At 39.1% G+C, this 20,151-nt stretch overlaps 1 protein-coding gene across 2 annotated transcripts in view; it reads left to right on the top strand.

Annotated features, from left to right (window-relative positions):
* The first annotated feature begins 455 nt into the window (after positions 1 to 455).
* COL9A1 (collagen type IX alpha 1 chain) overlaps positions 456 to 20,151 on the top strand; it is a 68,146-nt gene continuing 48,450 nt past the window's right edge. The window contains exons 1-7 of one of the 2 annotated variants that reach the window (XM_035322899.1): positions 456 to 469; positions 793 to 866; positions 2,240 to 2,317; positions 2,461 to 2,593; positions 10,043 to 10,439; positions 19,360 to 19,437; positions 20,103 to 20,123. In XM_035322899.1, the coding sequence (XP_035178790.1) occupies positions 456 to 469; positions 793 to 866; positions 2,240 to 2,317; positions 2,461 to 2,593; positions 10,043 to 10,439; positions 19,360 to 19,437; positions 20,103 to 20,123 (795 nt within the window). Of the gene's footprint in view, positions 470 to 792; positions 867 to 2,239; positions 2,318 to 2,460; positions 2,594 to 10,042; positions 10,440 to 19,359; positions 19,438 to 19,906; positions 20,061 to 20,102; positions 20,124 to 20,151 lie in introns of those variants that run through there. The other variant, XM_035322900.1, reaches the window with a different exon arrangement.

A 20,151-nucleotide genomic window follows, 5' to 3' on the forward strand; every position in this document is an offset into this window, starting at 1 on the left:
CTTTTAGCCTTAATACCACATCATGGCCACCAGTTTTCTCAAAAATCCCTTGGTACATGTAATTCTTTCATCTGCCTCGCTGAACAGCAGACCCTGCCGTTTGGTGACTGGCGTCGCTTAATTCACATTTTCTTAATCTCTCTACCCTGATGCTGGCATAAGCAGCAGCCTTTTCTTTGCTCTCTTGGCATCTTCGTGCTCAGCTGGCTCCCGAGATCCGCCCTCAGACCCCTCCAGGACACACATGTCTGTCCAGCCCCCACCTCCTTCCCTTCACAAGGTTAAAACCGACCCAGCAGCTGCACCTCCCTCCCTGCTGAGTCCTGCATGGGGCAGAAGGAGCAGTCTGCACCCATTCGCACCCTCCTTGACAGGGCTAATGACAGGGAACCAGAGAGTGTGAATATCTACACCAAATATTCACATGAGAGAAGTGAAGAAAACCAGCAGTGAAGATGAAAAGCAACTGGTAAGAGAACAAGTGGGATTTAGAGAAATCTGTAAATACGAGATTAGAACAGTTAAAGCTGTCTTTGCCAACTGCCTTCTTTGTCGTTTGTTTTCGTGACAGCATTATACAAAATAAATGGTAATAGCAAGCGCTTTGTAGACATGTTTTATTATAAGGACAAAGATAAAAAGTTCTTGTGTAAAGAAATTGTCTTGTCAAGTCTGTTAGTAAATTCTTACCTCATGCCTTTATACACTTAGTATGCATGACTGAGGAGAAAGTCAACAGCAGAATCTGTCAGAAACTATACATTGATACTGGAGTTTGCTTTCTGTTTACAGGAAAATTACAGCTTTCTTGTACGTGTGTAGTTTTCTGGGGTCTTTCGTCTCAGCTACCATCCAGCAACAATCAAGTAAGGAGACAGACTTTATCTGCCTTTCATCTTTCTGTAATTTTGACAGTCAAAAGAATTATTCTGAGCTTAGTCAAAATTAAAATCCTCTCTAGCTAGCCATCACAACAGAAATACAGAACTATCTGTGTGTGTGTATATATCCATGTATGCATATGAGAAAAGTGAGAGCTATGTGTATAATTTTAAGTGCACTACTAGATATATTTTTAAGGTAAAGATTAAAATCTGCATATAGGTGGTACATACAGGACACAAATATTCCCCCCCCCCCCCGATCTTTCAGTGCTCCTAGTTAGATATTAGTCTGCTATATATGGCAACAAACTGGTTCCACTTTATTTGCTGGGAATAAAATATAAATGGCTGGATGTCAGCCATAAGTCTCATCAAATAATATAGAATGAAGCTATTTCTAAGTTGTAACATGTCAGCTTGAATGTTCCCTTTAAGCCTATGTTGTCAGAAGGAAACCCACATTTATGGTTGAGCCCTTGCAGCACACAAGAGGCTCTCTGTAGGTTAGAAATGTATCTCCTTCCAACTTGCATGCTTCATTCTTCCCCATCCAGACTCTACTAACATTTTCCATATTGACCTGATACTGGACTTGCACAGAATTCTGAAATTATTTGAATAAATGTTTGTTTTCCCTTCTTCCTTCCTTAAATTAGGGGAATCAGTTAGGTCTCCATTTCACTGCAGGGCTTTTTGGCAGATAATATTCAGAAAAATTACATTTTAAAATTTGCTTTCATCAGACAAATTTCTTCCACGTTCTTGCTTGGGTCAGTAAAAAAAGTCTGTAAATCCTTCTTGCCCCTACTGTGTATTTCATGAATGGCCATTTTCTCTGATCAAACGTGGCCCAGTGGATGGATGGTGGGAACACCTGGAATACCAGAGAGGATGGAAGAAGGGCCAACAATTTTTCCCCTCAACAGCCTCTTTAGTTGGCAGAAAGCTTGTTTAAGTTTCCTTGGGATTAGGAACACTATTGATTTAGGCAACAGGCTTTTTTTTTTTTTTTTTTTTTTTTTTTAAGTTTGCTTAAACCAAAAAAAAATCCAGACCTAAAACTCCTAACACTGCAGGTCTTCTTATGCTGGTACAATGATTCCTCCATAACTCTGCTAGAAAAGAATAGTAACTTCCTCATTTAAAGGTCTAAAAAATCAAATAATGACGTATTTCAAATTTGGAGCTCCCTAGAAACAGATATTTATTTTCTTTGACCTCTGACTTCACCAAGTACACTTTACATTTATTATTTATAGTTCTATTTAATTCATAATATTCTTACAATTGCTTCAATTAAATTTTTAAGGTGATCTCTGCAGGCACATGGTTAACTAATTCACCACTTTTTGCAGGACTACCAGCCATCCTGGGTGCTAGTCGTAGAACTGATCTCTGTCCAACAATTAGGATTGGCCAAGATGACTTACCAGGTAAGTATCGTCTGACTTTTTCAGGAAATATCTGCTGTTCAGAAACTCTAATATTCATGTTATATTCAGCTCTGTCACTGCACAATGCTGGAATTAAATTAAAATAAATGTTATATTTTGAGCATGTATGTTTTTTCTTGTAGGCTTTGACCTGATTTCTCAGTTCCAAATAGAAAAAGCTGCTTCCCAAGGAACTATCCAGAGAGTGGTGGGTTCCACTGCTCTACAAGTGGCTTATAAATTGGGACCCAATGTAGACTTCAGGATCCCAACCAGGTAATGCTCTTTGCTGTTTGACTTTAAACCATACACATGCAATAATTTTTCAGGTTTATTATTTAAGGGATAGATCCTCTCTGCAGTTAGATGACCTCATCTGCAAAGTTCTCGGAAAGAGAAAGATGAGTTCAACTTCTCTCTATATTTTTTTTTTTTTTCATTGACACTACTAGACTAGGATTGATTCTGTAATAGCAATTTTGGGGACATCCACATTCCTCTACCAGTGGTATTGCTCAAGGTTCCTGGAGTTCTGCTGAAAGAAATATATTCACCTCTAGAAAGTGAAGCCAAAAGTAGGGAGGTGAAGCAAAGACAATAAGAGGACAGTAAGGAAAGTTTTCTTAAAATATTGAAACAAAGAGATTTTTCTTATCCTGTAAAGACTGCAGGGACGAGAATTGAAACTTTTTTGTGTATTTGTTTGCTTGCTTTTTTTGGATAACTGTTACACGCATGTTCCTGGCTGATTTATGGTCACAATCTACAAAGGATCATAGCTATTTAGCATGTCACAGGCAAATTGCAACAGAAGCCACTATTTAGGAATCTAATTACATTTGTTCTTTAGAAGCCAGGCGTGGTGTAGGTGAAGGAATAGAGAGAGTACAACAGGGCAGAGAAGTCTTTGCCAAACTTGGACAGCACTGCATTATGGTCCAGCACCTGGTGTCATTAAGAATTCCTTTAATTAGCAATTGACTGGCGTAGCCTTCATTGGACTATTGTTTCAGCTAGAAATAATTGGAGAGCAAAGTATTTCTGTTGCACACCAGCTATCACTGACAAGTTTTGCTTGCTGCAGTCTTCCCTGTCTTCTGCCTCCATAGGCATTTGGTTAACCCAGTTTCGAGTTTAACGGGCTGGTTGCATTTGGACTCATGATTACTTTTCCTCGCAGTGGCAAATCAAGGCTGCTAGTGCATAAAGGTGAATCCAAACACAGAGAGAAAATGGGATCTTAATTTTATGAAAAAATGTAGATTCTCATATTCTCAACTTGTGCATTTTAGCTCAGAAAGAGTCTGAGATATCAAAGCTGTAACATTTTCATTTTTAAGAAGGCTTAGAGGTATTGCTGTAAATGACTCTAGTGATATGCTTGATACAGACAAATACTCTCTAATAAAGCCTACACCAACTGTGTTAATATGCTATGACATCTGAGCTGACTGCTGCCACTGGGCCTATTGGTTTAGTGTGGTGCTGTAGTATCAATGATTTACCACATTCATAATGCTGATTGGCACTCTGGTCAGCGCTGTGCTGTCACACTGCAATGGTAGCTCACAGTTTATCTGAAATTTCATTTTCCCCCTAGCTCAAATTATAGTCATGTGCCCTTGAGCTGAGTACCTCATCTAAGGGAATGTGTAAATGCTTGAGTCCTGACAGTGCTATAGTGTGTGCTATAGGTGTGCTTCTTCTCTGTCCCTGAGCCTGAAGTGTGCCTCTCAGGTGCTGACTCAGAAGTGAAGCTGACAGTAAGGAACTGAGGTTACCAGTGTAGGAGACGCACACCTTAAGCCAGTCCGGCACGATTCAGCACTGTGCCCTTGTGGCCAAAAAGGCCAGTGGTATCCTGGGGTGCATTTAGAAGTGTGTTGCCAGCAGGCCAAGGGAGGTGATCCTCCCCCTCTGCTCAGCCCTGGTGAGGCCACATCTGGAGTGTTGTGTCCAGTTCTGGGCTCCCTGTTACAAGAGGGATGTGGGGGACTGAAGTACCTGTTGTACAAGGACAGACTGAGAGAACTGGGCCTGTTTAGCCTAGAAAAGAGAAGACTGAGGGGAGACCTCATCAACGTGTATAAATATCTGAGGGGAGGGTGTTGAGAGGATGGAGCTGGTCTCTTTTCAGTTGTGCCCAGCGACAGGACGTGAGGTAATGGGTGCAAACTGAAGCACAGGAAGTTTCAGCTCAATATGAGAGGGCATTTCTTTACTGTGATGGTGACAGAGCCCTGGCACAGGTTGCCAGAGAGGTTGTGGAGTCTCCTTCTCTGGAGATATTCAAACCCCGCCTGGATGCCATCCTGCACAACGTGCTCTAGGCGATACTGCTCAGCAGGGGTGTTGAACCAGATACATTCCAGAGGTCCCTTCCAACCTTAACCATCCTGTGATTCTGTGTGATTCTGTGAAAGCCCCACTCTACCATCACCTCTATAAGGCAGCACACCAGATGGGCTTCTTCAGGGAGAGGGAGAGGCAGTGGCCAGCTGGGGTCATCAGGGGCACAGTGTGGGAGCTGTCTGCCCCCGTGGGGCTGGAAGGCCACCTGCCACAGCTCCACAGGGCACTGGGACCCCCCTCTCACACCCTCGTCCCAGAGGTGAGCAGTAATGTCCCTGCCAAGGGCTCTGACATTGTGGAATAGGGAGGGCTGGCCCCTAACTGAGCCTATGCTGTTGTAAGGCATTCCAGCCTTGTGAGGCCTGTGCACATAGAAATGGCAAGCAAGCCAACTACACTATCAGCCCATAGAGCCTGCCTGTCACTGTTCATTCAATGTGTATCAGGAATAGTAAAATTTAGGCTGGCGTATGATCGTTACACCAACCCATGTTAGTCAACATTGCTGTGGCAATGGCACGGGAATGAGAGCCCAGTTAGCTGGTTACGACTCATTATATTTATGGCTCGGTCTTTGCTGTAGGACTAGTTTACACAGTAGCTGTAGGACTTAGTTTTAAAAAGCTTGCATAGCTTCCTTAAAAATTATGAAAATTGCAGCTTGGTCTTTTTGCTGCTTAGCATACCTGCCAAGGTTCAGAAGTATGTCCCAGAATGAATAGAATGGTTGCACACAAGTCTTGACTTAAGCTTCTCCCATCATCCAAATAAATTTCCATTGGCCTTTGCTTCTTCTAGGGGAAAATCTGCTGAACAATCCATGTAGTGTTCTTAGTGTAATAAGAACCTGTGACACTGCTGTGACTTATACCCATTTTCTCTGATACAGTGAACCTGTCATTTTTCAATCTAATCTGTTGTAGATGTCCACCACATATGAAGTACAAAATTAATAATGTAAATTTAAGTAATAATTTTATTGATTTTTGATTACAAGCTTAAAAAAACCTTTTTACAACAAAGGAATATGTTTGTGATATGTTTTTAAGTGGGGAAAAGGGCTAGTCACCTTTATGTGCTGGATGAAGTCTTAATCCTTTGACTTCACAAATGGGAATCCCACTGCAGCTGTCATGTCACAAGGTCCCTAAGTCAACTTCTCCATGGATAAATTAATGCCAGGGAATGTTCCAAGGCATTCATAAATTATCATCTATAGTGTTAAAATATTGTGCAAGACCTTGACATGGTTTTGGTCCATACTAATTAACACTTCTTAAACAATTCCTGGGTACTGCTTGGCAGTTAGCATTAGGCCATGGACCTTAGACCATGTTGCATGTGGTCATTGTGTTTTGGAAGTAAGCAGTACTTTTAAGTAAGCACTGTTTCTTACCAGGTGAACTTAGTATCAGAGAACAGTTCCAGGCACATTGAATTTAGTAGCATGAAGGTGGACAATGAATCTACAACCTATATCTCTTTGCCTGCAGTCTCTTCTCTGCAGAAAGGAGAGCAATATAAAAATGTAAAGTGCCGTTTGAACAGTGCTTGTTCTGAGGGGAGCTGTGTGCTGTAGACAACTTTAACAGATCACTTGACAGACATTAAGATAGGAAATTATAAAATGAAAATAAGAAGTTTATAAAGATTTTTCAGTAAACTTGGAATATCCAGAGAATTTCATAAGCTGATTTCCTCGTTTTTCCTTTGGCAATAACGCTTCCCTGTAAAGTAATACTCTTCAAATGCCTGAAGATCTATCTTTCCTACACCTAGCCACCAAAGTCATTTGGGTGCTTTTCCTTTTGCATTACATGTAAGATACCTTACATAGTACCACTCCATTGATATTGATGATGACACTAAAATGGAAAAGAAAAAAGTGCAACTAAGAATCTAATTAGCTCATAAGAGAAATAATTAGCTCAGACCTGGATGTTTCTGAAGAATAGAGATCAGCTGAGGGTAATGAGTCCTACAAAATGGCTTAAGGCTAATGACTTTGGACAATTGCTTTTAAAAATGCTTAGTGAGTTTTCTACTGTTATTGCACTTTTTTTTTTTTTTTTTTTTTTTTTTTTAATGGTTGCCAGATAGTTCCTGCTAGGTCAGCTGTGAATCTAGCCTTCAAGAGTGCAGATGCAAAAGTCTCCAGCTTAAGCAAAACAACCCACAGCTGTGGGTATATGATACTGCATTACCATGGGGTTGGTCAGAGGGATTTCTACAGCAATTTCTAGTTGATTGTACTAACGTTTCTAAAGTCTTCATTTAGCAAGGAGTTAGTTATTGCAGTGGGAAATGGAGCCCACCTAAGAAACTAGCTCTTAAAGAAACATAAGCAGATGGTTATTTTGCTGCATTCAAGTCTGTAGTTAACATTTTAAAATACTCTACTGCTCTTAATGAATTCTGAAGACAATGATGCTATTTAGCGCTTCCACTGCCTAGTCAGTTGAATCATCTTATTTGTATTGATGCTTGCTTTGTAGGACTCAGCCTTTAAATGTTAAAGAATTATTGCTGGTAAGCACTCAAGCAATCAGAATAATAAGACTAATAGGTATTTATGAAACAAAAGGAAAAGAAAAGAGTAGTGTTTCAGAAGTTTCCTTAGATGAATTACAGATTGGGAGAAACTGTGTACTGAAATGCATTGATAGGACTAAAGCCAATGGGATTGCTTTTCATTACCATGGGAGTAACAGAGCTGAGAATCTGTCTCCGCTTTACTTGAATTATCAGTATAAATCTTACACAGTTACCGTCCCACGCAGAGTACATTTCTGGTGTTGGTCAAACTGTGTTTAGTTATGCTGATATTTTGTCATTAGTCTAATGGCAGCAGCTCTCCTGATTTGTTATTATTATTATTTTTTTAATGTAAATATTCATGTTTGTGCTCTGACTTTTTCCTGTTTTATAAACAGTTCTTATATCTTAGTTTTCTTTCACCAATGTCACAAAGTCTTATACAGTTTCTCTTCTGTGTATATCACTTCAAAAATGTAACATAATTCTTTTCTATTTTAATTTCTGAGTAAGAAGGAGGACCCATATGATGGCTTGTAAAGCACAAACACTAAAGTTAAATATGGTGCAGAGAATCCTTTTGCCAATCTGGTATATATTTATATATTATTATTATTATTATTATTATTATTTAAAAAAAGGTATTATTTCTCTTTTTTTCTCTTTCTTTCATTTATTTTTCCCAGTGTGTCAGCTGAGGCGAGAATCTGTGCAATATTTTAACCAGTGTTACCATGAGAGTAAAACTTATCTGTGCAGAGAAGGAATGCAAGTCTCTCTTCAGAGGATCTGGGATTAGTAATGCTTCTTGTAGCTGTAAGGATTGGTGTGTCAGATCCCCCAGAGCCACTGAACTTAATATAAAGTGGAAAGCCACATGGAATTTATTTTTAAAATTACCTAAAAATAATACCTTTGATAGGACAGTAGTAAAAACAGCTGTTGTGCAAGAACATACAGTGGGATTCAGCAAAGGAAGAAATATATGGCTTGGGTGAGCTAAGGTTTTAGCAACAGCGGAGACTGATATATTTGTTTAAGAGACATTATAGTAGGACACAGAGGTCCATAAGGGATGTGCTGACTGGATCAGGAGCTTAGCAAAGGTTAATGTGCATCAGAAGGGGGCTAAGGAGTATGCTTGCAGAGCAGGAAAATATATATAAATATGTTGCATAAGCTAGAAGCTTAACAAAAAAAGGATGGACTGTGGACAGTGGTAAACACTGGAAAGTGCTCAGAATATGAGGAAAAGTAAACTGTCCACACATCGTTGGCATTTGCATTTAAAATGGCAAGATACAAACCAAAACACAACACAACAAGCTAGACAAAATCCCACCAAACAAAGCCAGCTGGGACAGACTACTGCATCTGCAGTCACCAGCAAAATGAGTCACAGTGAAGCGCAGACAACTTAAAGATGCTGGCAAGGAGCCCTCTCTCCCACCTGTGTATGTCTCTGCACCTTGTGCAAGGAAATAAGCTTCCAGCCAAGTGTTCCCGTTCCTCATACACCAGCTTTCCCTGCAGCTGAAGTACATATCAGACTCCAGGCTCACGGGGAAGGAGCAGAAACGCTAGCATTCCGGGTGGTTTATTATTAAGGTGAAGCTGCTGCTGCTGCCAGGCTTTCCCAGTCATTAGGAAATCTTGGTGAGACTGTGCCGTCGCCTGCTGGAATATGATTGTACTACAGCTTTGGACACAACACCACTAAGAAATGTGATGTACTCTTACCAAATCAGTAGTCATCAAGGATACAGAACAAGAACTAGTTTATTCAGTTTTCCCCTTTTTTATCTCAGCGTAAGGCTGGAGGTTCACTAAAAAGGTTCCTGCTGAGATAGGATTGATCTGCCACACAAAAATAATCTTTGTTAAAAATGTCTACTTGCCTGAGAAGTTATTTTAATGAATGCTGGTGACAAAAAAGCTCTGCATGTCCCCATACTTAAGAATTTTAGTCAAATGCATTTTGTGTGTGTGTGTGTGTGTGTGAAATTCTTAAACGTGGATGTATGGCAAATAATGTGCCAATGCCAACTCAATTCTGGTACTACGATCTTACCATCTATAGAATGTGAAAAGGCATCTTTTAAAAATATTCTACCAGTTTTCACTGGCACATTTGAGCTAAAAAATGGCATCATTATTTGAAACGGTGATACAGCCAGTATTACGTTTGTGTTTCCGGATCTCACATTATGGGATTAGCAAAGCAATGAAACATGTTATATGTGGCAAATCTGTTCCTCTGATACTTGTAGCCTCATGGTTCAGTGCCACGGGACACAATGCATTTTTAATGTAGGTTCTTACCATGCGCATGATAGTCGGTGAATGATCTGCTGAAGTGATAACTAATGCATTAACAAAGTGGTTATTGTCAGGCTGAACAAGAAAATGCCTTTGCAAAAGACATTCTTATGTCTGCAAAAATAAAATCAGTTGTACACTATTTACCCAGTCAATTGAAAATCACACTAAGTTGATTTTGTAAGTCTAATATTAGAAACAGCATGATTGTATGATATACTTTCTGAGTGTAAAGTACTAGCCTGCTGTTGCTTGATCCATTACACTTCAAAAGGGTTATCATAAATATTTCACAATGGAGGAAGAAGAACCCACGTTTCTGAACCAGTTTATTTTCCCGTAAGTGACACTAGTGACTCAAAAAGATATGTCATTTTGGGACTCTTCAGGTAGAAGAGCTCTGATAAAGAATGTTTGAAGTGTGATTCTGCTGAGGAACTGATTTTCATTACTCTGTTGTGGTATGTGGAGGTTTTCAGAACAAGTACAACAAATTTACTGTATTTTGATCCTACACAGTGCAATATATTCCAACGGATTGCCTGATGAATATTCCTTTCTTACTACTTTTCGGATGAGTGGACCTACACTTCAGAAATACTGGACTATTTGGCAGATTCAGGATTCTTCAGGAAAAGAACAAGTTGGAGTGAATCTTAATGGTCCAATGAAAAGTGTTGAGTTTTCTTATAAAGGAGTGGATGGAACTCTCCAAACTGCATCATTTTTACATTTGCCTTTCTTGTTCGATTCCCAATGGCACAAGCTTATGATAAGTGTGGAAACAAGCAGTGTCACACTTTTTATTGACTGTATTAAAATAGAATCCCTAAACATAAAACCAAAAGGGAAAATCAGTGTTGATGGCTTCGCTGTGCTTGGAAAGCTTAAAAATAATCCTCAAATTTCGGTTCCGGTAAGTATCAAAATCTTATATTACTACAAAAAATGTTTTAGAAGATCTTTACACTTAATCTTTTTCATGGAATGCATCTTCATATATTTTCTGAAAGCATAAATGGCAGAAAATAACCCCCTTGGCAGGTAAGTACTAACTTTGATTTTCAAATTTTGCACATACAGATATCCTGTGGAAGGTAAGGGATCACCCAGGTTATGTCTAAGTTTCAATAGTAAAATGTTTTAGACACCCACGCTTCTGTCACTGGATTCTGCTGTCTGGATATATCAGCTGTGAGTTCCCTTGTTTGCATCATATGTGGAGCTTGATCTAGAAGGAAACCTCAGGACATGGGCTTGGGGACTGTACTCACACCAAAATGAGCAAGAATTGGGACCTTACACTCCTATGGGTGCACCAACCGTCAGCGAGAGATAATTAGTCGTGTCCCTGGCAAAATAAATATTTTAAATAGTCAATACAAAGGGAATATCTTCTGCAAGAGATTGATGGAGGTCCTTATTTGCTCAATTCTGATGTTCACACAAGAAGAGAACCATGTTTACATTGGTGCTAAACCAGAGATTTATCTTCACTATCTTATACCTCAGGAAACTCTTCCAATCATTGTGCTACCTGGTATGATCCTACGGACAGAACCATTTTCTCTTTAATTAGCTTGATTTTTTTTTTTTTTTTTCAAAAAGACCGATCCAGAGTAGACATCTAATTTTTAATCAGGATTCTTGTTAATGATCACCATAGGATGCATAAGCACACTTCCTATCCTATATCCTGGAAGTATAGCATCAGAGTCCAGGCCCAATCCAAGTGAAGGGCCTAGCAGAGCTGAGACATGAAGCCCACCCAGCTCCACAATACTTCTCCTGGCTACCTCAGGACATCCCATCCCCATATCCTTACTTCTGCAAATCCCTTTCTTTGATATTAACTTTCCTTGTGCATTGTACTAGATACCTAAACTCACTATAGAGTGTTCCTTTATTCTTTGTAGCAAGGCTAGGCAATGAAATTCTATTTTGTGTTCTGTTAGTGGATTTAATGCTAAAAATCTTCATGCTACTATATTTTGAGGAAAGTTGTTTTGATGGAGAAAATAACTTTGGGGCTGACCTACAGAAAATATTGAATGCTTTTGTGACCTTCTACCAAGAAAACTGAATCTGAAAAACCCCAGGGATTTTATTATTTGGTTATCTGATTTAGTTTCCAAGATGAGTGATTAATATAAAACACAGAGAAAGTGACATACTTATAACTTCTGACAGAAAACAATTTGTAGCTGTCACATCTGCATTTTGCCTTTTAGACATCTGTGAAAGTGTTTTTCTCAGACAGTGTTTTTCAGCTAATGAGTCACACTGCACTTTATGCTGAATAATAGGAGAATTTTATCCCATGGTAGCATTAAATGACATTTAAGAGTTTGGAAAGGCTTTTTCTGCATTCACTTTGTAGATTAAAAGGAAATAGTTTTAAAATACTGTTGAAAAAATGCAGAAAACGATTGCAAAATTCCATACATTTTCCTGTTCCTTTTCCAAGGATCCTCTGTAAGTGCCTTAAAAACATACAATATGAATAGTAAGGTATAGGGCATTCATTTTAAAATGACTTGAATGGCAAAAAGAGAATTACATACTTAATATATTGTAAACATTTCTCATATTACTACACTGCAGATTTGCAGCAGCTTTGAAATAAAATGCATGAAGTGAGATATAATATTTCGTTAACAATATCTCATGTTATTTGACAAAATTGAATAAACTTCAAAGGCCAAATGTCACAAGAAAAGTAGCCCCTCATACTTTGTCCCTTCTGTATGTATAGGCAACTCTACTGCACCAGACAGAAATCAGATTTACTTGAAAAATGGTGAGAGAAAGCTGCCACAGATATCTGGGTATGTTGCCTAGGTGTGTTGCTCTAGATGTGGGTTAGGAAAAATCAGTAGGTGAAAAGTTACACTAATCCTGTTGAGAACAAATATTAATCTTTGAAAATTTCATTCAGAAGTAATGCTGGAGTTGGTACTGTTGGTATTAGCTGCATGCTTTGCTGACTGCACTGAGGGATATGAGTAGATGAATGGATGGATGGGATGATGAAAAGTTTACATATTCTAGGCATGACCCTAGGATGAAAAAAAAAACTTCTACCTTAATATCACATTCTTCTTTGGAAAGGTATCTAGATTAAATGCACAGAAGGATGTAGGCATTACGTATTATAGCTCCCTGTATGCAGTGTTACAGTAAACCATGCCCTCAAGCTAGACACACAGACATCCCTTTAAAAACAAGGAGGGTTCCTGTTGCATGCTGAAGTAATGATTGGAAGTGGCGGCCTACAGACTAGGAGAGAGATGTGGTATTAAGGTGACATTGGCAAGAGCTTGGATCTCTACCCGTTCTCTGTTGGTCTCTGGCTTACACTGACTAAGGCAGCCCTGCAGAGAAGGAACTAGGGGGTACTGGACGAAAAGCTTGACATGAGCCAGCAGTGCACACTTGTGGCCCAGAAAGCCAGCTGCATCCTGGGCTGCATCAAAAGAAGCATGGTCAGCATGTCGAGGGAGGTGATTGTCCCCCTCTGCTCTGCTCTCATGAGACCCCACCTGGAGTGCTGAGTTCAGCTCTGGGGTCCCCAGCACAAGAAGGACGTGGACCTATTAGAGTGAGTCCAGAGGAGGGCCACAAAGATGATCAAAGGGCTGGAGCACCTCTCCTTTGAAGAAAGGTTGAGAGAGCTGGGGCTATCCAGCCTGGAGAAGAGAAGGCTCTGGGGAGACCTCATTGTGGCCTTTCAATATATATATAAGGGGACTTGTAAGAAAGACAGATATTTTATTTATTTATTTATTTATTTATTTATTTATTTATTTATTTATTTATTTATTTACCAGGGCCTGTAGTGGCAGTACAAGGGGCAATGATTTCAGACTGAAAGAAGGTAGAATTATATTGGACATTTAGGTAGGCATTTTCATGATGATGGTGGTGAGGCCCTGGCACAGGCTGCCCAGAGAAGCTGTGGATGCCCCATCCCTGGAGGTGTTTAAGGCCAGGTTGGATGGGGCTTTGGGCAACCTGGTCTTGTGTAAAGTGTACCTGCCTATGACAGAGGGGTTGGACTAGGTAATATTTAATGGACCCTTCCAACCCAAGCCATTCTGTGATTCAGTGATTTTGGCTAAGATTAAATAAGTTGGGAAAAGCAGCAGAGGAAAATTAGAATTTTATCCTCCTTCCTCTTCAGCTATATTTTTTTTTCAGTGAGGTATACAAACAAGAAGCAGTGAATAGGTTGGGCTCCTCAGATGTTTTGTAAGGGAAGAGCGTCCAGCATTAACTTCTGCCTCATCTATGTTTAAGCACTTATACCATTAGGCACTAGTATGAAGCTCCTTGAGGTTGGAAGAATATTAAGTACGGGTCACGCTGCTTCAAGGATGAAAAGACAAAATGGTATTTTCACTTATAATTCACCATTTATTGTGCAAAATATTTATTTACCCCTTTAAAATGTTTATGGAAATATTCAAACATATTTAATGCATTTTATGAAAAAAATAAAATCTTTTGCATAAGGTAGGCCTTAAAACTGAGGATATGTTCCATATTTTTTTTTGACAAAAAGCACTGGAACAAACTTCCAAGGAAGGAAGAAGGTAAACGTCACATTAAATTTTTAAACCAAGTCTGCACATCAAAAAATATACTTTAATTCCAACAGCACTGTGGGCTTGACATAGGACTCACTAGGTAGAAGTGGCTTGTTCATGGCCTGTACTCTGAAGTCAAAACTATCAATGGTGTTGGTCCAGACTGATACTATAAAAACATAGATTTAGGAAAGCCATATGTTCTGAAATTATGATAAAGAATATTCACAAGATGATGGACTAGAAACTTTAAAATATCTTTTTATACTGCACAAGTTTGTGTATTTGGTTTCTCTTAAAATTGAGTAAATAAATCTATGGTTAGGTACATTCCAGGCTTATCCTATAACTTGCTTGACTATACTCAGTTTAAACATCTCAGCAGTCTTGGTTATTTAATGTGTTCCATGCACAATTGATAATTTATTTTCAAGCATTGTTAAAGTATATGACTTCCAATGTTACAAATTTTAAAGGACAAAAGTTATGTTTCCTGTTTTTCCTCTTTTTATTTATTTATATATTTACTCAGTGTTCCGTGAGTGCTCTATTTATCTTGCAGAATAGGTCAACTTCTTACAGGTGCACTATAATACACGTTATTTTAAAAGAGATTCTTTATGGCTTGTTGTTACTGTGATTGCTTCTGAGAGTGATAGAGTTCCATTAGAAATTCTGGCTTGCCTTTGAGTCTTTAAAAAGATTTATCCCAGGATTTCTGGAATGTTTTATAGAGGGCAAATTTTTATACAGGTTTACAACTGCATTTTATCTTTTCTTAGATAAAAAAGAAAATAGTTCTTTTTATCTAAAAGTAATTCAAATAATCTACTATAAACTCTAAGCAATACAAGATATATCATCAGTTCAAAACTGAAGAAGAACTTCCTGAATCCTATGTTTAGAAAAGGTAAGGGCATTCATTTCCTACTGCTCAAATATTAACTGCTGTGAGGTGATGTAAATTGCTTTAGTTTCTGTGATTTCAGAGGCACTACCCTGATTTTCTCATAATTGTCACTAAACACTTTGCTGCATCATTACTTAATCTACGTTTAATGCTGTTGACCAGTTCAGTGCAGCTACCTAACTTATAGCATATAAGAGGAAATTGCTTATCAATATTTGTTGAACAAGGATTGATTTACACTATTGCACAGATTATATCCATGTATTGTAAAATAAATAAATAAATAATAATATATATATATATATATTTTCACTCTGTGAAATCTCTCAGGATAAGATGTTTAAATAGATGTAGCTTATTCCTGGTCACTTAAGAACAAAGGTGCAAACAGTTGATAGCAGACTTCCCTTATAACAAACAGATACCACCGATGAAAAACAGCAAAACCTCCACTTGAAAATCAATTAGTTGAACTGTAATTCCCCCAAAGTGCTATTTTTTCTTGAATCATCCCTGAAGCAGCAGTAACCCAGCGGGACACAGGGAGCCAGCTCGTCCAGAAGGCAGCTGCAGACATGCTCTGATTTGCCCCCAGAGAAATGTCACAATTTCTCTTAAAGCCTATGGTACTGTTAAATGCTTCACTGTGAACTTATGCTGCTGTACTGAAAGTAGTACTCTAGATATTTAGGTCTCACTTAGATTTACTAAACCTCATCTAAAGCACTGATAAGACAACTGAATTGCATAGCTCTGCTACTGAGATGTGCAAAACGGTGGGCATTTATGGGCATTTCCATAAAACTGAAGAGGGCAAAACAGTGAATTGACAGACATAACTAATCAAATTATATCTGTGTTAATAATTTAAAATGAAACTGAAACCCTGTGGGAATTTTGGAAAATGGATGTCAAGAATATTGACCCACAGGTCTTAACCACCTATGGGTCTTAAAAGATTAAATTTTAATAACTCAGTTTTATTACTACCCTTGGTTTATCTAAGGTTCATTTCTGAGAACATTGTGCTTGTATTTCATCCTTAATAACACCTTGTACTTATTTTATAGAACATCTACTCCAGACATCTTCAAAATGGTAGCATCCTTTAAATCCTAAAAAAAAACAAAACACACACACACAAAACAAAGCAAAATAATTACCAAGAAACCATCGTTAAAAATAAATAAATAAATTAGTGGTGCCTGACCAAGCAACTGTGAACTAGGCTATGTCAAATTAAAACTGCATGTTCAAAATATTACAACTGCTTTCGCATTCACATTGTGGCACAGTGCTTTATAAACAATGCTAAGTATTTTTTTCTGCATATGATGCCTGCCTCTTTTATTAAGACTTATTTCTGTTTGTTTATTAATCTCATGAGAGTAGCCGGCTTTACTTAATGTTTACCATTCAAACCCCTTCTTGAACAAAACAAAGTGATCAGTTTTCTCTTTGGCCACTCTAGAATGTTGGAAGGAAGCATATGAGACATTAAAAGGATCTTCTGGCTCAGCAAGTTAAGTTCCTACTGTAGCAAGTTACCCCATTTTACAATCTCGTTAATAATTTTTCTGTTTTAATATTGACTTTGTACAAAGTTGAAAAACTTGGTTCAAACTTTAAAATGTAGATGCATTTGCCAGTAGTATTCTCTTGAGACTTGGATATTGGCACTTGAAGAGTCATTCATCAAAGCCTAGGCCAACCCAGTAATTAGCATTTGCTCATCTCACATCTTTCTGCACTTCTTAGTGCAGAAGCCAAAAAAATTGAAAGACAACCCCCTGCCACACACACAAAGAGGCAACAATTATCTATGTATAAAAAAGGCAAAACAAAACAATGTGGTGATGCAGGTAGTGGCTGCTGGTAGTGTTCTTTAAAAGTGATTTTTCAGAGTGTTTGCAAATTTTATAGCACTTTAGAAGTTGTAAATAAAGCTCAGGACTATTGATTTCAGTTACAGTTGTTACTGATCAGCCTTTTTGCATAACCTGTGCCCAGATACTTCAGTTCAAGCAACTAACCTTTCCTCCCATAATGCAGAATGCTGTCTAATTTGGCTATTTTGATTTAAACTATTTGTTACCACTGTTTAAGAAATATGAGGCAAAAGCAGGAGTACAATCCACAGTGGCACGTCTGCCTTTGTCACAAAGCCATCCTTTCTTTTTCTGTCACACTTTGCCATGTTCACTTCCAAACTTCCAGTTTCTACAGTATGTGAACCATTTCCACAGCCTTGCTCCTTTAGCCTGGTGAATGAGGCAAAGGTTCTGAGGGAAGAAGTGTGGAATCACAGTTTCAGATTACACACAGAGGAAGTGTTTACAGGCAATCTTAATTTTAGTATTTCGTGGCTACTTAATGGATTACTTTTTAATTTTAGTATTATTAAATAACACTCAGTATCATTTTATTTTAACATTAAAGAGACAAAATGGAAAAGAAAAAATTGTCACTTAGGGCCACACCTACCTCATTTAAATCAGAAACAGATTTTTATTTAAATCAGAAATATATTGTAAGCACTGCTTTAGAGGCATTGTGGACCTCTCTGCCTCTGCAAATGAGCTTCAACGGTGAATAATGCAGACTCAGGATCTAGTGATATGGTATGAAGTAAATTATCATCTGGAGGTCATTTGGTCCCATTTTTTATGCCTTTTTATGAATCATCATCTTCAGATTCCAGATAACCACTTATTTTTATTGTTGCATTGCTGCCTATTAATATTAAATTATAGTATATGTTCAATTATTTTATATGTCTATTATGTCGTTCAGTTGTCTATTATGAAGGATTGGGAAGGGTTTTAAAATGAGAACTGGATAAAGGAGGTGAAGAATTGACTCATAGAGAGTGGTGTCAGATAACACTGCGGGTAAAAGAAACTACTGCCTCCTTTGTGCTGTTCACAGCACTCTGGAAACTGGAATGGCTGTGCTAAATAGAACAGCAGAGATGTGATAGCAAGGAGTTCAGGAGGGGCAGCAGAGAAGTGGTGAAGGTGAAAAGAATAACAAAAAAGAAACTTGTGGACATGTGGGTGTCTTGCAGAGATCTTAGAGAACTTCAGACTCAAAGCCTTTTTCAGCTACAGCAGTCAGAATGCAACTAAGTCAATGTAAGGAAGGTGTCGGGAGAGGAAAGCATCTCAGTGACAGTCTGCTTTCTGCATCAGTCACAGGCTGGGATTAAAGAGAGCAAAGAGAGATCTTAGAGGGAGCGCAGGAGGCAGCCAGGAAGCACTAAGACATTATGTTGTGGGAGAGATGGTGGGAAGCTCCTTTAGCTCCGTAGAATAAGAAGAAAGATTGAGAGAAGTGGAAAAATAATAAATGAAAGCCTCTGGCTGCTCCCACTTTTATTTCAGTTTCTCAGGAAAAAAAAAAAAAAAAAAAAAAAAAAAAAAAGACAGTCTTTTCTATACCAGGACTCTATGTTGCAACAAGAAAAAAGATAATCCTTCTTTTCCCCCAGGTAAATCACTCATTAGTGGGTGATAAACCAAACTGGTACTATATATGATAGAAAGTGAAAACAATCCAAGACTTTAAAACTTGAAAATGATAACTATGCACAGTGTAATATGCTTTTGGTACTTAAAATTCCACTTGATGCATTATAAATCAGATGATAACACCTCAGAAGCTGTGTATTTGAGTTATTTGATAACTATTAGCAGAAGATATGTATTTTTAATCTACGTATGCTCATCAAGAGAGACTTGGTGGCAGTTTCTGAGAAGAGGTGGTCTTAATCCTGTGTCATTTGCCAGTGCCAAATAAAAATTCAAAGAAGATGTGAAATTTCACAGATATCTATAACAATTACAGAGTGTTGCTAGTGTCTACAATCCAGTTTTCTGAACCCCTCATACTTGAACCATTTGTTTCTGTCCTCAGACCTATCACTCCTCATAGACATAACCATCCAGTCAGAGAAAATCTTCTGGGGGCGATGTGTCCTTTAATAAAACCACCATTACAGCACAACATGAGATAAATGCCTGTGCTTATATGAACATCTTTACAAATAAATGATGAATCTCACCTCCTCTTTAAATCCCTCAGCAGGTTTGCGCCTCCTCTATAAAATGCCTTCAGATTTCGGGGCTGGAGGCATGCAAGGAGGTGATCTGCTCTGTAACAGAGGCATGCCAGTGGCTGCTGCTGAATTGCATCTCCGTACCCTTAAACCCACACCTATTCCTGTTAAATACCTACCTTTCAAAACATATCATTAACTGACCAGCGCTTGTCCTATTAAAACATTGTCAAGTGTGACCCCCTAGACTGATTTAATGTTGTTTTGTCTTCCCCACCAGTTTGACATCCAGTGGATGGTGATTCACTGTGACCCTCTGCGACCCCAGCGAGAAGGCTGTGGCGAGCTCCCGGCCCGGGTGAGCGGCGTTCCCAGCCTGGCACTGCCGAGCCAGGCTGCCACCAAGTCCATCCAGCCCACAGGAGCCTCGTTTTTCCCCCTCTAGGTCCAGAGATGCCTATTTTCGCCATACCTGTGTGAAATTTGGTGTCTTTAGAAACCCAGCCCCCCATGAGCAGCAGCCTCATTTTAACTCTTCCATGCCTTCCTTTCTTTTCTTCCTCAGTCGCTGCTCGTGCCAGAGACTATAGAAAGCTGTGTCTTGCAGCCAGGGGAGATGTTTGCCACCTCCTTGCAGACTCCCGGGCAGCCTTAGGGAGGGGAAAACTTGGTGGGGGGTGAGGGAAGGTGCCTGAAGCAACAGCAAGCAGGGCAAAGGGTTAAAGGAGCTGCTGTCATTCAATCCTCTCCTTCCCAGCCTTCAGCTCTCCTCCAATCCCCACGACCCCCCTCTCCGAGGCATTTAATAAGCAGCAGTGAGGGGTGCCTGCAGCTGGGCTCACCTTTTGGCTGCAGGGACGTGTTTGGGGTTTTGGTGCCTTGTGGCACCCAAGTAGGGTGCTTCCCACCATGGCCTGGGCTGTGCTGCCCCCCCTGCCTCAGGGGCTCTTCCTGCAGATTATTTGCCTTTGCCTGGCTCAAGTAAGTTTCCTCTGACTTTGTCCCTGTTTCTCTCCCTTGCAGATAAGCCAGACGGTGATTGAGGTAAGTGTGAGGGAAGGGATGGTGTTGT

Source organism: Oxyura jamaicensis, chromosome 3 (genome assembly GCF_011077185.1).
Source record: "Oxyura jamaicensis isolate SHBP4307 breed ruddy duck chromosome 3, BPBGC_Ojam_1.0, whole genome shotgun sequence".
In the NCBI taxonomy this organism is placed as follows: Eukaryota; Metazoa; Chordata; class Aves; order Anseriformes; family Anatidae; genus Oxyura; species Oxyura jamaicensis.